The 15,894-nt window shown below is 40.6% G+C and overlaps 2 protein-coding genes across 7 annotated transcripts in view; one reads left to right on the top strand and one right to left on the bottom strand.

Moving 5' to 3' along the window:
- LOC116704600 (thyrotropin receptor) overlaps positions 1-5,646 on the top strand; it is an 18,963-nt gene extending 13,317 nt beyond the window's left edge. Inside the window, exons 7-11 of the mRNA XM_032540186.1 lie at positions 1,679-1,747; positions 1,837-1,914; positions 2,063-2,251; positions 2,882-3,971; positions 5,247-5,646. Of these exons, the coding sequence (XP_032396077.1) occupies positions 1,679-1,747; positions 1,837-1,914; positions 2,063-2,251; positions 2,882-3,971; positions 5,247-5,525 (1,705 nt within the window). The 3' untranslated portion in view covers positions 5,526-5,646. The remainder of the gene's footprint in view (positions 1-1,678; positions 1,748-1,836; positions 1,915-2,062; positions 2,252-2,881; positions 3,972-5,246) is intronic.
- Positions 5,647-5,866: 220 nt separating this feature from the next.
- Positions 5,867-15,894, bottom strand: part of nrg1 (neuregulin 1) — a 38,166-nt gene continuing 28,138 nt past the window's right edge. For all 6 annotated transcript variants that reach the window (XM_032540191.1, XM_032540190.1, XM_032540193.1 and 3 more), the window contains one exon: positions 5,867-8,853. In XM_032540191.1, the coding sequence (XP_032396082.1) occupies positions 8,214-8,853 (640 nt within the window). In that variant the 3' untranslated portion in view covers positions 5,867-8,213. The remainder of the gene's footprint in view (positions 8,854-15,894) is intronic.

Here is a 15,894-nt window from a genome sequence, read left to right as displayed (position 1 = left end):
GGGGGAAACAACTCTCCACTCTCCATTGACTCGTATTGTGTGAAGGTTTCCTCCTCTTTATTACGTCTGTTAGCAGAACCATGTCTAAAAGCTGCTGTGTGGTGATATTCACTACTAACAGGGGAAATAACCCATGACTGAAGTTTCTATGAGCCCCCAACCTGATAAAACTGAGCTTTTATGAAGTGGAAACAGACGTTAGCAATCAGCAGAGAGAATGGAGAGACTGTGGGATGCTGACACTAAGCTATCTATGGGTCTGACGTTACGTGTGCAGCGTGCATGTTGTTACCAAGTTAAATATCCATATGTCACTTTTAGGCTAACACATGGGACATAACGTTAGCTTAGTGGCTCTCCATTCATTTCTGCTGATTCCTCAGATAAATCCACTTTTTTCTCCATAAAGCTCAGTAATTCAGGCCGGCAGCTTATTAAAAACTTAAGTTCTGGGTTCTTTACATTCTTGGTAGTTCAACTTTCATCATTAAGTTTCCTCTTAACTGCGGAATCGGACGCTCCCTTCAACGTTGTGTCAGCAGAGCCCTATCCCTATCCAGCTTGAGCCCCTTTCAGCACAACATCTCCTTACATTTCTTGCAGAAAAAGGGTCTCGCACTCTTCACTTTTTCTGTAATATGTGCAGAGATTTCTGCAGATGACGGGCCATTTTCAGCCATGTCTAAAATCCCATCAGAGTAGGGTTCCAAAGCCGTTTCAGCCTAGTACACTGGCAAATCTACATTCCTGTTCATCTATTCAATTCTACATTCTGCTGCCCTGAAAATGACAACAGAAACAATATTTTTTGTTAGAAAAGGAAAATCAAAGCATTTTTTTAATTTCACTAATCACTTTTGGGCTAACACTACTTCAAAATTACTTTTTCTTTCTGTGACTGCGTCTCATATTCCGTCTTTTACTTAATTTAAAGACATCACAAGTTATTATAATAATTAAGGAGGAAGATCTTTCGCATCATTTAAATCCGTTTTTTTGAAACGTATCATTTATTGTATAATGTATAGATAATACCTACATCATGACACTTTTCTACATATATTTGTATACTGTTGCATTCTTTAGTGCAGTCTAAAATAATCTAAATTCACAGTTTTTAAATGTTTATTTTTTCAAACTCAAGCATTCAGTTCATTCAATTCAGATTTTAAACCAAATTCAAACCAAATTTATAAATAAAACTCTGTATGTTAATTTAATCCATACAATTTTTGTATGAGGAAGCAAAGCATTCAAGAAAGGCCTTGGCTTGTCTCTCCTCTGTCCTTAAATAAATCAACAGTTGTAGTTAGAGACGCTGGAGACGTCCTCGAGTGGAAATAAGAGCCGAGACGGGGCAACACTGTGTTTAAACTGTGAAACCATTCATAAACCTACCAGCATGATCCCCTTAGAAATGAATAACACCATAAACCCTCGTGAATTAAATTAAGAAAATCATTCTGGATCACCGCTGAAAACTGTTAAAAGTAGAACAACAAAAAACACAAGAATGTCTCTTTATTACTATGACACTAGTACACGTTATTGTAGTTGTGCCACTGCCACACAGCAGGTATTTCAAACCTTCACAAATTTCCATGGAACTTATTTTCCTCTTTTAATAAAAAAGGAATGATTGAAGGCTCACAGGATAATCAGTTTTTTCCTGTTGTAGACTGCTGAATAGCAATGGAGTGAAAGAGATCCAGCGGTATGCCTTCAATGGGAGCACACTGGAGGAAGTGTAAGCAGTTTTGAATTATTGCAATGAAACACACTACATATATATTATAATGTGGGCCACACAACTTTAACCCCTAATCCATTCTTCAGGTATCTTCACAGGAATGTGAATTTGGAACGAATAGATGAGTTTGCGTTTTATGGCGTGATTCGAGGCCCAACGTACTTGTGAGTGAACGTGCAGAATTTGCTAGAAGAGGAATTACAATTAGGGTCTAGGAAAAATAGAGAAACTGCAGCACATGCTAAGGGCTGGATACTGGAACAAACTCAGCTTTGTGTCCAAATGAATAATCTGAACTCTTTATCTTTCCAGAGACCTTTCAGAAACCAAAGTTAGCTCTTTGCCTTCAATGGGTATGGAGACCATTGAAAAGCTCCAAGCTAAAAACACTTGGGCCCTCAAAGTACTGCCCCCCTTGAGAGCCTTCCGCCATTTACAGAGTGCTGAATTGACCTTCCCAAGCCATTGTTGTGGTCTCAAAATGTTGAAAAGATGGACAGGGTAAGTAAGATACATATTTCCCCACTGTGGTTCCCTTATGTCAAGTATTTGTCCTTTACATTCCAAGCCCTCAGGTCCATTTGCTTTTTTTTTTAATGATTTTATATTTACCCATGTTACTTTGACAAATATAATGTTGATCACTTGTAGCTACATCATTATCAATGTTACAGTGTTTTTGGTTTACATTAGGGCTGTCGATCGATCAAAAATGTTTGATCGTACTTTTTTAAAATGTTTAAAATTTAAAAAAGTTTTTCGATGTAATCCGATGGTAATTTAATTCACAGCTAGCCGCTACCACTGAAATTTATGATAGTAGCAGTACACAGTCTTGTACCTTTCCTTTTTGCCGTTTTCAAAATGGTCTTTTGCGCCAAATCAAATGTTTTATGGTCATGATTAATCTTAGAGCTGTCAGGCTTAGAACTACCTGTATAAGCATTTAATGAAACGTCAATGGAGATGCTGATTGTACGGTGCTGATGAAGGTCTGACACGCTTTTGATCCTTTGAAGACTTTCTGGTGGGGAAAAGCTTTGTATCATCATTTTCAACATAAGCGTGCACTTAAAAAAAATATGTTGTGGTTCCTTCTTTGATTATTAATCCATATTATCTGTGTTCAAGACACTCTGAGGCAGTTATTTGCAACCTGACCCGGACTGCTTTGGGAAAGCTGCAGGAATCCTCTACCGTTCTCTCTCAGAGGTACCTGGGACACAAAATCTACCAAGATCTGAAAGACAGCTTTGGTCTCCAATCTGCCGTCAGCAGAAATCACAATCATTACCACAACAGCCACGTTTGCCCAACTGAGAAGTCTCAAAATGAGGGTTTGTTTCATGTGGAATTACCTACAGAGAACCTCAATGAAGGTTTTGACTTTGCACTGTGTGATGAACCTCACACAGATAATCATGGACTCTTGTGCACCCCCCTGCCTGATGCCCTGAACCCCTGTGAGGACGTGATGAGTCATGGCTTCCTGAGGGTGTTGGTCTGGGTGGTCAGTCTTTTAGCCATTTCAGCCAACTTCTTGGTGATGTTCATCCTGCTGACTAGCCAACAGAAGTTGTCCGTTACCCGTTTTCTCATGGGTCACCTGGCGTTTGCGGACTTTTGTATGGGGACATACTTAGTGCTCATTGCATCTGTCGACCTCTACACACGCTCAAATTATTACCACTATGCTATTGCCTGGCAAACAGGAGGTGGCTGCAACCTAGCAGGGACGTTATCAGTGTTTGCCAGTGAGCTGTCTGTGTACACATTGACTTTAATCAGCATTCAGCGCTGGCATGCCATTTTCTACGCAATGAGGCCAGACAGAAAAATGAGGTTACGCCATGCAGCTGTGCTGATGCTCGCCGGCTGGTTGCTCTGTGTGATCCTAGCACTGCTGCCGCTGGTTGGTGTGAGCAGTTACCAGAAAGTGAGCATCTGCTTACCCATGGAAACTGAGACAAGTGTTGCCCGGGCCTACGTGGTCTCTGTCCTCATGGTTAATGTCATTGCTTTTATGGTGGTGTGTTTATGTTACCTCCACATCTACTTTATGGTGCACAATCCCCAGCACCAGTCCAGCAGATGTGATACCAGCATGGCCAAACGCATGGCTGTTCTAATTTTCACTAACTTTCTGTGTCTGGCTCCCATTTCCTTCTATGGCTTGTCTGCAGTTCTCCACCAACCATTGATGACTATCACAGATTCCAAGGTAAGACTTCCTTTTGACCATACAACTTTAACATTTTCAATCCCAACCCTCCCCAGTCTTCAGTGGTGTTCCACAGGGCTCAATCCTTGGGCCCCTGCTTTTTAGAATTGATTTGACCCTTCCTCTAGGTTATATTTTCAGGAAATACAATATTCAATTTCACTGCTACTTGTCCACCAAACCCACAGCTAGTCTCCACCCGGTCTTCCCAGTCTTTAGATAAAGTTAAAATCTGGTTCACTCATAACTTCCTCAAACTAAACTGTAACAAAACTGTAATTCTCCTTGTTTGCTCCAAATCCACTCTAGCCAAATATCCCAATTTCTCACTCTTCATCAACAATTCTAAAGTCTCCTCTTCCCCCTCAGTGTCGTCCTCGATAGCACACTTCAATAATCTCAACCGGTCTGTGGCTCAGCGGTAGAGCGGTTGCCTGCCAATTGGAAGGTTGGTGGTTCAGTCCCATGTCGAAGTGTCCTTGGGCAAGACACTGAACCCCGAGTTGCCCCCGATGCTGCGCATCGGCATTGTGGTGGCGCTTTAAATAGCTGCGGCTCAGAGGCTCTCTAAAAAAAAAACTGTATTTCGTTGCATTGTACCCGTACATGTGTAATGACAATACATTTGAATCTTTATTTTTCTTTAAACCGCCTTTGTCCATCACTAACACCCAATAATACTGCTACTCTCATCCACGCTCTTGTATTGATTATTTTGACTCCATCCTCTCTGGTTTACCCCCCAAGTCCATCCATAAACTCCAATTGGTCCAAACCTGAGATGCAGAACCCCAGCCACTGAACACATTACAGTCCAATACCGTATTTACTTTAAGATTCTTCTTCTCACCCTAGCCCTCCATAATCTCACTCCTCCATACCTCTCTGTACTCTTTCAGCGTTATACTCCATCCCGAACTCATCGATCCTCCTCTTCCTCACTGCTTTCCACTCCTTCTGCCGCCTTTAAACAAGGGGCGTTAGAGCCTTCATCCATTCTGCCCCTCTCCTTTGGAACTCCCTCCCAATATCCATCCGTACTATAGTACCCACCTAATCCTACCCCACATGACTCCACTCTCCATCAAAATCATGGATAGATTGCTTTCTTTTAATTTTCTATCTCAATGTTTATCTTTGCCTTTTTCCTGTATTTTTGCTTGTTTAAACTGTAAGGTGTCCTTTATTATTATTATTATTATTATTATTATTATAATTTAATCCAGTTGTTTTTTTTTCAGTTTGAAATAAAGGCTGATCTTTATTTCTCCACAGGTGCTGCTGGTGCTTTTCTACCCTCTCAACTCTTGTGCGCACCCATTTTTTTATGCCATCCTGACGAAGGCATTTCACCGAGACATCCTGATGTTTCTGAGCCGGATGGGGCTGTGCCAGCGGCAGGCGCACCTCTATCGAAGCCAGCTCGTTAGTATTACTCCCTACATGTACAGAGAGAGAACGTCTGCCCCACAGTCCAGCCCCCGCACCAAGAGTACAAGTACAAGATTTACCGGACAACAAGATCCACCAAAATTGCTTTTTAAATGTGAATAATATTTTTTCAAGCACCACTTATATATATATATAAATGTCCTTGTAAATACCAATTCACACAGTCTAACCATTTCACAGTATATCGTGGCCTTTTAGAATCTGTGATCAATTCATTTTTTTGTATCTGATATTGTGAATATCTGATGGTGTTGCTAACATTACTGCATCTGATAGTGTTTCTAAATGAACAATAGGTACAAAACCAATTCTCTTTTCCAAATCTTCACGTTTATGATGAAATGTAAACCAATAAATTCTTTATCATTACAGTTGCACACGATTCCTTCTCACTGCATTCCTCGGTGGTAAGGCAGAACCTTTTAAAACACCGTGAGACACAAAACATAGAACGGATTTAATATTTAATAAGAAACAACAGCGCTGAAGGTTTCCATGGTGTATTTACATCATTTGAAAACACTCCTAGACCTAAAAGCAATGCATTGTGACTTATGTTAAGCATACAAGTGACAAAATATTAAGTACTTATTTTCTATTTTGTACTAATAACCATATGACTAATGGCTATATATATTTAACATCTGTAAAATCATGTTTTTATTTAAATATAAATAAATTAATAACGAATGCTTGGAATGAACAAGAATCACCCAAAAAATAAATAATAATAATTTTACCATAAAATACAAAAGAATTGCCACCATTAAATCCCAAATCATGGAGCAGCACGTCTTTGTCATCAGACTTCCTCATGTGCTGATTCTACATATGTTTTAAAAAACCATGGTTGATTACAGAGACCAAAAATGTGTTTGTATGTAAGTTTTAACAGGTGACCGTCTTTGGCAGATTTCATAAACTATGTTCATATTAGCAGACATTTGTTTGAATCTCACATACAATGAGACTGCACGTGAACACAAGCTGGGTTAGTTGAAAAAAGAAATGCATACTGCATGTTATTCTTTAAGAATTTGTAACAAGTTGAATTTAGAAAATAAATGTCTATCATACCAGGAATATGACTGAACAAATTAAAGCAGGTAGCCATCATGGAGATATATTTAGCAATTTCCTAAATCCCCAAAATGCATTGTTCAGAACCACATGGAAGTCTTTAACCCTTGTGTTGTCTTCCCGTCAACCATGAAAAAGTTGTTTTTCTGACATTTTTGTCACTTTTTCAATGTTGTGGATGCTTTTTGTGATGTTTTTTCAAAAGTTATTTGATATTTCTAATGTTGACATTTTCAGCTTATTTCGAATGCCCAATTTCTTTTGTGATGTAAAAACTGAAAATGTGTCAAATGTGACCCGAGGACAACATTAGGGTTAAGAAGGACAAAATGAGCCATATGTTCAGGACATACTTTGTAGATATAAAAATGTGATCAGTAATCTATGGAAGAGAATTAGGAAAATGGATTTGAGTTCTGAGGTTAAACGACAGAATTCTAACTTTGAACTTTTAATTCACAATCCTGAGAATTATGTCAGAATTGTGACTTTCTATTTAGAACACATTTTTCACATTTGCCCTCATCTTCTTCTGTAGTAATGTCAAGTATGAGCGGTCTCTTAAAGACATAAAGCATTGCCGTTATTAATGCCAGTAGTTTTCTTTGATGGCACCACTTTATCTGAGTCCGTTGTCTATGAAGATGAAAGAAATGAAACTTTACTTTAAAAAAAAAGATACTTTAAGTAGTTTGGAGATGCAGAATCCAACATTGAGCTTGACTCATTCTCGGGAGTTAGAATATTTAGGCCTCTGATGTTTCAATGACCGTTTTTTGGGGGTTCTTTGTTGAATGATTATTTTTGGCCATTTTAGGCCTTTATTTGATAGGACAGCCTATGACATTAAGGACTGAGCGTCGGTCATTGTCCTTTGTGAGTTATATATGTGCAACACAACACCTTTAACATAGAACTAGTAAACTTGAAATATGTAAATCAAATCCCAATATTGAATTTATTAAAAAGAAAACTGTATGGGGGTTATGTTAGGCATATAACTGAGTATTAGTAACGCTACAGATCCGGACTTTATCTAACAGTTACACTATTTGTTCACCAGCAGGATTCTGAATTAGACGGCGATGAAGAAAGCCATTATGATTTCTAACATCTTTTCCATTTCTCATCAAATGCAGGTAATAAGCTGATCGATCGTTTAGTCATACACATGAGTCCAGGTGTTGAAGTGCAGTATCAGGTCAAATGGCTGGAATGGAAACCAAACAAACTGCTCATTGTTCCACCACAGCATTCAAGGATGTAGCATGCACCTCGTAGAAATCTCATATCAAACTGTCGTGTCAGTGGGCACTTCCAGCTCCAGCACGTTAAAAGCAGCCAGCATGTTAGTTTGGATTGTTAACTGGAAGATTAAGATGAATATATGGCCCAGTATGCAATGTTTTAGATCCCTTAAGCATACTAAACAGAAAGGCACCGTTGATATTTTTTCTGCACTGAAATATACCGTGAACCGTTGCTACATACTAGTGTATGGCACTTTACCTACAAGACATTTGGAATTTTTTTCCTTTTTTATAAAACTCTTTATTTGCTACATCACTAAAATAAAAGTTGAATTTTTCATTTATCTTTAAAGTCTTTACGGCAAATAATTTATAGAAAATAAAAGTTTAATAGTGACTATTCCTTTTTTTCCCCCCTCCTCAACATAAAGGATTCTCAGCAATTCCTTTTTTTCCTACTTTACACAGCAACTGGATTTAGTTTGGTGGTGGGGATGCTGCGTGACGTGTCTTGAAGGTGATCGTTTAGAGATGCTGGGTTAGTCCTGCTGCTGTCCAGAGCCCCGAGCAGCAGGCTTGCAGTGCTATCTGTAGTACAGAAGGATGTGTGTTCCTCTTGAGGCGCGTCTGTTTCGCTCACCATGCTGTCACCACCGGACTCCGCGCTATGCACCACGTGGCCGTTGGGGACTGGCTTGGTGCTGCAGCTGTTGATGTTGTTGTTGGTAAGAAGCTTCTCAGGTGATGCTGTGAACATCTGGCTGCCAGCTGTGGTGTCATGGTCACCGATGCTTTGGTAGTAACCATTCCCGTTAGGAAACAGCGGGCTAGGCGGTAAGCTGTGTGCCACGTGGCCGTGGTTGTAGTGGGCCGAGATCCTCTTCTGTTCATCTCGGTTTGAAGACTTGCGTGGTTGATGTGAGTTTGACAACAGCAGGGGGCGCTCCTCCTCGCCGGAGGGGCTCAGGCCCACCGACGGGACAGAGATGGCCAGGCTGGACAGGGGGGCGGACATCTCTGATGGAGGAGACCCTGGAGTTGCAGGAGAGGTTCGGGACACCGGAGACAGCTCAGTCGGGGTCGTCCTGGCAGATGCATACCTACAACACAAACACATTTCATCCATTTACTTAAGATATTCTTATGAAAAGTGTATGTACCACAGTTATTGAACATAAAACTGAGTCTAATACACAACCAACTACAGGTTCAGGCAAGGAACAACCTGAAAAGGAACACCAATGACATAAGCATAAGTTATCACAAAAAATAATATTCACATTATTTCTAGGTTGACAGCTGCATCTTCAGGAGCATGATGCATACTGTAGGGAGCTGCTTTTCTTCTTTCAAGAGTTAAGAGGCAGATTCTTTATTGCAAAAGGGAAAGACTTTTTTTCTTCCTTGGTGAGTGGACCGTGCACGAGACAAATGCTGACGATTTGTTGAGGTTGAGTAAAATTTCATGGTAAGCCAATCAGAGGTAAAGTTGGGCGTGTGTTCATAAGCACGCGTAGTAGGGCAAACAACCAACAAGGAGTCAGTCAATAAGAGACAGGTATGGCATTATGAAATCAAGGGGGGGGGGTAACTATTCCTGCTAAAGATTTTCTATTGTGTCGTGGCCAGAAAAACACGGGGGGGTAATTTGTTTCTCTCACTAGGACTCGAGAGGCTACTCACTCCGAAGCTAATTGCTGTACCTCTCTCACTTCTCCCTTGCTCTATCACACACACACTCACACACGCCGGCTCAACGCACACACCAGTGCATAACTATTACCATCAAGGCCCTTACGTTATTTGCCCAACAAGGAGTGTATATATTTATTTATTTTTGCTTTATTATAGTGCTTAACAAGCATTATTTAATTTGCCTGTTTGATAAATATCAAAAGTTCCAAAACACCTATATTGTTATTAGTATGGATCCACTAGACATAATACTGTATCTACGTACATGGCATCTGATTGGAGGATAGTCTCACTTTGTCCCACAGCATCATTAAAAGAGTTCAGATATGTGTACATTAGTTCTGGTAATGTATTGGAATAAGTGTCCATTTTATTATAATATTCAGATTTACCATGAATAATTGAACATGCATATTTTAAGTTCCATTTAAAAAATGTAATTGAAAGTAATGCATTTGTTGGGGTTTGGGGTTTTGTTTTGGGTTCTTTTCCCCCTTTTTTGGTTCTGTCGTCCTGTTTTGTATTTGGTCTTGTGTTGTCTTCGTTTTGTCTCGTGTTCCCCTGAGTTCTATGTTCTGTTTCCTGTTTTATTTTGAAGTCTGGTTTTTGTCTCGTCCTGTCTTTTGTTTTACTTCCTGTGTCTTCCCGCTCTTGTGATTACTCGTACTCTCGTTACCTCATTACCTCATTACCTCGTGTATTTAATGTCCGTGCTTACGTGTCAGATCCCCTTATCCTGTCTGTGACTCTTCCTCGTAAGTTTTCTGCGTTTCGTTTTCCCCTGTTACTGGTTTTTTCCCTTTCCTTTTCCCCCTGGACCTTTGCCCCTTGTTGCCTTGGCTTTTGCTTTTTCTGGGACTCTTTGTGCTTTTTTTGGCTCCTGTGTTTTGTGGACCTTGTTTTTGTTAATAAAAGCTTATTCAAGCTCTCCCCTGCTCTGCGTTTGGGTCCCCCTTAACTCCACATCGTAACAGAATAAGTTACTTTTAGATGTAACTAGTCACTTTTATAATTTGTAACTGAGTATCTAATTTAGTTACTTTTTGGTAGAAGTAACTAATTACTTTTTAAAAGTAACTTGCCCAGCACTGCTTGTTAGTTTCCCTGCTCCCACCTGTTCCTCAGTACTGTCTTGTCCAATCCTGTCTTTCTGTTTATGGTCTGTGTATTTCTACACTCCTCTGTTCCTTTGTCTCTTGTCGGTTTGTGTCTTTGTTCATACTTGTGAGTTTCTAAGTTGTAGAGTCAAAATAAAGTGTGTGTGTTCTGCACATGTGGGTCCTCCTGCTGAAACCGTGACAGAGTGTCTTGGTGCACACACTGTGTTTTTCGAGTAATTTGTTGCCTAAAGTATACTTGAGTCATGTTTAGGTGTTGATTTATATTTCAATTTTCATAATCTTCCATTACATTCCTCATTCCCATTTAATTCCAGTGTAATTTATGTTGTGATAGGCCCAACCTCTACTGAGGTGCATGCTAACCACTGAGCCCTCATGTCGCCTACAATATGGATTCATCCATCATACTCTTGACATAATGGCCCATCAGACACCAGTCAATTTGTGAACCACTTACAGTAAGTACTCTCCATCACAAACCAACACATGTTCACTTTGAAACAATATATATTAGATAAAATATTTGTACACCCTAAATCCCGGTTTAGTTTTAACACACTACTGAGTTGAGAGGAGACTTTGGGATTTGGTGCAGTAGGTATTATATATCAAAATATGGGGAATGCACCTTTAACCTCACTGTTTGGGTACAGTCACATTACGTTTCCATCCTACAAATGTATAAACCCTTTCACATTCACTTCTATTAAAAACCTGCACAACAGACAATTACAAGACTGTTTCCTGTTTAGCTGCAATCTCCAGACAGCAGGTCAGAGTGAATCACTGGCCCAGGGAAATATATAGATGCACTTTGTATTATTAGTCCGCTGTCCTTGTTGAAAATTATGACCAAAAAAGGGAGCAAAGGCTTTTTTTTTTTTTTTTTACACATAGCAATGACACTGTTGATGCTTAACCCTTGTATTGTTCTTCCTGTTACGGGGTTTATTTAATGCGTTTGAGTGCAGGATGGGTCTCGGGACCCGAACTATGAGATGAGTCTAGTGGGATACGCGTTTAAGTGCAGGATGGGTCTCAGTACCCCGAACGTTGAGGCCACCGTAGCAGGAAAAATACGAACGACTGCTAGACCGGTCTCTGGGACCTGAAGGACAACACAAGGGTTAATAGGTATGCTGGAAGCCCCTGCCTGTGTAGTAAAAAGCCCGTCCCTCGGAAAGTAAAGCCGTGTCTACCAGCACGGAGCTTGGATCTGGAAAAGCTGAGCAGATTGTATCACAGCTAAAGCAAACTGGGAGGTCCTTAGACCCATTTTATTTGCATAGCACTTTTCAAAAACCAAGTTACACAGTGCTGTACAGTAAAAACAATAAAACCTAGGTTAGTCTGCAATTCCGTTCACATTGTGTCGATGTGATCTGGAGCTGAGTTACACAGTTATACTCTGGTTTTTGTTTAGTACCTCTTCACATGCATGTAATTTATGATCATGCTTACACCTATTCAAATGATGCTGATCATCATTACTGTTGATCATGTTGATGTGATATTGATGGTGACATCAGTGGGTGTTAACTCTATATGTGGACCTCACCTGGCACAGGTGGAGGTGTGTGGATGACCAGAGAGCGGAACTATTTTTCAACCGCATTTTGTGAGACAAACGTTTTTTTCTTTTCTGTTTAAAACAAGTTTATTTGTTTTGCTGTTACAGTTATGCAATTCAGAAACAGATCGTTGTGACGCCACAAAAGAATGGGTGGGGCTCTTCAGTTTCACATTGCCAGACCTTCCTCCACAGCGCTGCGGAGGTCTTCATTCAGAAGTAGTTTTAGTCGTCAACTGAAATGTCTGATTGGACAGATAGTCTAGCTAGCTGTCTGGATTTACCCTGCAGAGATCTGAGGACCAGGTAACCATAGTCCTCAGATTGGACAGATAGTCTAGCTAGCTGTCTGGATTTACCCTTCAGAGATCTGAAGACCAGTACACCATAGTCCTCAGATTAGACAGATAGTCTAGCTAGCTGTCTGGATGTACCCTGCAGAGATCTGAGGACCAGGTAACCATAGTCCTCAGATTGGACAGATAGTCTAGCTAGCTGTCTGGATTTACCCTGCAGAGATCTGAGGACCAGGTAACCATAGTCCTCAGATTGGACAGATAGTCTAGCTAGCTGTCTGGATTTACCCTGCAGAGATCTGAGGACCAGGTAACCATAGTCCTCAGATTGGACAGATAGTCTAGCTAGCTGTCTGGATTTACCCTGCAGAGATCTGAGGACCAGGTAACCATAGTCCTAACCATCTGGCCTAAAATAAGGGACATGTGGCAGAATTTCCAGCGACACTGGAATAATCCCAGAAATAAATTACCATCGATATAGAGTACTTAAGGTCTGAATTCAGATCCTGGCTTCCCACTGGACAAGACTCATGGACACTTCGGGGAGTCCACTGCGACGTTACCTAGGAGACGACGCAGGTTACCCCACCCCTGTATTTGCCATTGCAGAAGCTGCTTCAGGAGATGCACAGATGCAACACGCGTTGTGATTTTGAGAAATCGCTGTGCAATCAGCTGTTTCATCTAACATAGAGACAAACACCGTCTTCTCCACGGAACAGAAGTACAACTCCTAAGATCTGCACATTTTCTTCACCAAGTCGACTCAACTGGTTACGGTGCTGAGGACGAGCTTCCTGTTAACCCCTGTGTTGTCTTCCCGTCAACCATGCAACTTTTTGATTTTGTGAGTCTAAATTTAAAATTGCTTTTTTTTCCCCAACATGTTTTTTTGTCACTTTTGTTTTTGTTTTGTTTTCAAATTTTTGAAGCTTTTTCCAACATTTTTGAAGCTTTCTTTCAACATTCTGTTATCTTTTTTTCTTCAAATGCTAGAAAATTGAATAAAACACCCACATTCAATGAATGTTTTGAACTAATCATTTATTTTACTTGTTAAGAGCGTTGCATGGAACCATCTACGTAATGTTTATGCCATTTGGTTGAAAGAAACTTTAATATAGAAAGTTTTTGAAAATGGGTTAATTTGACCCGAGGATAACAGGAGGTTTAAATTAGCTGATATAAGGGTCCTTAGTTGTTCAACTCGGACAAATGAAGCACAGCTAAATCTAGATTGATTAAAGAATTGTTGATTAATGAATCGGTGAGAGTCGCTTTCTGTGATTATTTGTGTACTCGTTCCATGTTTGAGACTCTAAGTTAACATTTATTGACCAATTACCTTGTACTTTAAGGCAAGTCCCTGTCGAGGTTGGGGGTGTCTCGGCACTTCTTTGAATGAGCACTTAAGTCTCTGCTGCCGCCAGTGGCATTCAGCCGCTCCCGTCTGCTCTGTGAGGCGCGCTGGCTATTCTCCGCCAATGACATCACCGAGACAGTCTCAGTGTCGGACAGAACGCTGTTGCTCCAGTCATTACTCCAGCTGCAGAGACAGGGAGGTGGTCGTTTACATGGAGACAGGTTTCAGACAGGCCACTAGACCATGACGGAAATGTATTGGGGGTCAAATTTGTGTACCTGAGCCTTTCACTGTATTTCATTTCCGTTTGCTCACAGTCTGCATGAATTCTAAGTCTGATTTACTGATGCAGCAGTTATTTAATTATATATTCAGCAACTGAAACTCTTTTCAAATGGATTATATGTTTAGACAATCAGGATTGAGATTTTGGCATTGAGTCTGCCAAAATTTAAGAAAGTGGAACCCATTAAAGATATTTGATCCCGTTCTGTTTTATCCTGTTCAATTATTATTGACAAAATAATGTTTATTACAGCTTCAGGCAGAGTTTGTAATTCTGGTAAAAGATTGTTAACAACTAAACTCAATGTACAAATACATCCCTTTACAGTGCTCTTTCAGAATGTTAGCATGTGCCAGATGAAGCGTGCCTTTCTCTTTACACGTCCCTTTTCGGTGCATGGCCGTGTATGACCACCAGATTTGTTTTCAGCGCGCACCCAGAACTGACCGGGGGTTTGATATCTGGCACAGCACATCCTGATGCAGACAGTTCAGAGTATGTCGGCACCTCTGATTTCTTACGATCCAGAATTAGCCACAGACGTCTTGTCCTTATCAGAACAGACCGGATTTCAACCAGTACGAAGCAGAGGTGTGGGCCCGGGACTCGATGACTTGGACTCAAGCCGACTTGAGTCACCGCTTTGACTTGCCACTTGACAAAAAATACATGACTTGAGACTTGACTTGGATTTGTAAGTAAATGACTTGACGTGAGGCATGATGACTCGGCTGACTTTGTAAATTTGCATGTTAGTGTAGTAGTGGATCGAGTTTGTTTGTGAATATTATCTTATCATTTAAGTAACATCCATTTTTGTTTGGCACAGAGCTTATTTCCGGCCGTAATCCAAAAGCCAATGAAAAAAAATCAAATTGTCTTTTTGTCAGCCTGAACCAGGACGATGCTAACTTTTGGGTTGTAAAGATGGATAAAGTATTTTACTTTAAAAAAGTACTGTTACTTCTGATAATGGTATTTGGTAGAATTGGTAAATTAAAGACCACGTTTAGCCTACAAAATAAAGTGCATTAAAATGTTGGTATGTACACTTGTGAAACAACAATGTGGAGTCCTCTAGGTGTGAACCACACCAAGCCTCTATCACCAAGCCTCTATCATCAAGCCTCTTTGACCAAGCTTCTATGACCACGCCTCTATGACCTAGCCTCTATCATCAAGCCTCTATCACCAAACACATTCCTTTTATAAAGACGGACATTCACAGCCTCTGCATACAGCTGATGCACATGCACTGAGCAATTATAAGGATACAATCGCCTTCTCCTTGTAGCCAATTATTACAGAGCCTGTTGTAACCGGTAGTCTTGCTTTGCCAGACCTTCCTCCACAGCGCTGCAGAGGCGGTTCTGGCTAGTCCACACAGCATTCCTGGAAGGGAGGTAACACTGCCCTGGTTTATTGGCATTCCTTTAAACCAATCACAGTCAACTTAGACGGAGCCACAGTGCAAATTAGCCTCTGGAAGGAACTTGTTTTGATCAGGCCCTCCAGGATGTTGCAATGTCTCGATCGCGCCAATTCACTCAAATTCAACCAATCACCGTGACTTTGGTGCGACACACACACACACACACACACACACACACACACACACACACAGCCCAGGATAGGAAACTAGCTAGCAATGGAAAGATCAAAACACAGACACACACACAAACAGCCCAGGATTGGAAACTAACAATGGAAAGATCATCGAGCCACTGACACACATGTTCCATTTCGATTCATTCAATCAATTATTTTTGTCTTGAATCCACCAGCCATTTTCATATTATACCAACAT

This window comes from Etheostoma spectabile, chromosome 16 (assembly GCF_008692095.1).
Source record: "Etheostoma spectabile isolate EspeVRDwgs_2016 chromosome 16, UIUC_Espe_1.0, whole genome shotgun sequence".
Lineage (NCBI taxonomy): Eukaryota > Metazoa > Chordata > Actinopteri > Perciformes > Percidae > Etheostoma > Etheostoma spectabile.
Note: the sequence above shows the minus strand (reverse complement) of the source record. Positions and strands in the feature narration are given on the sequence as shown.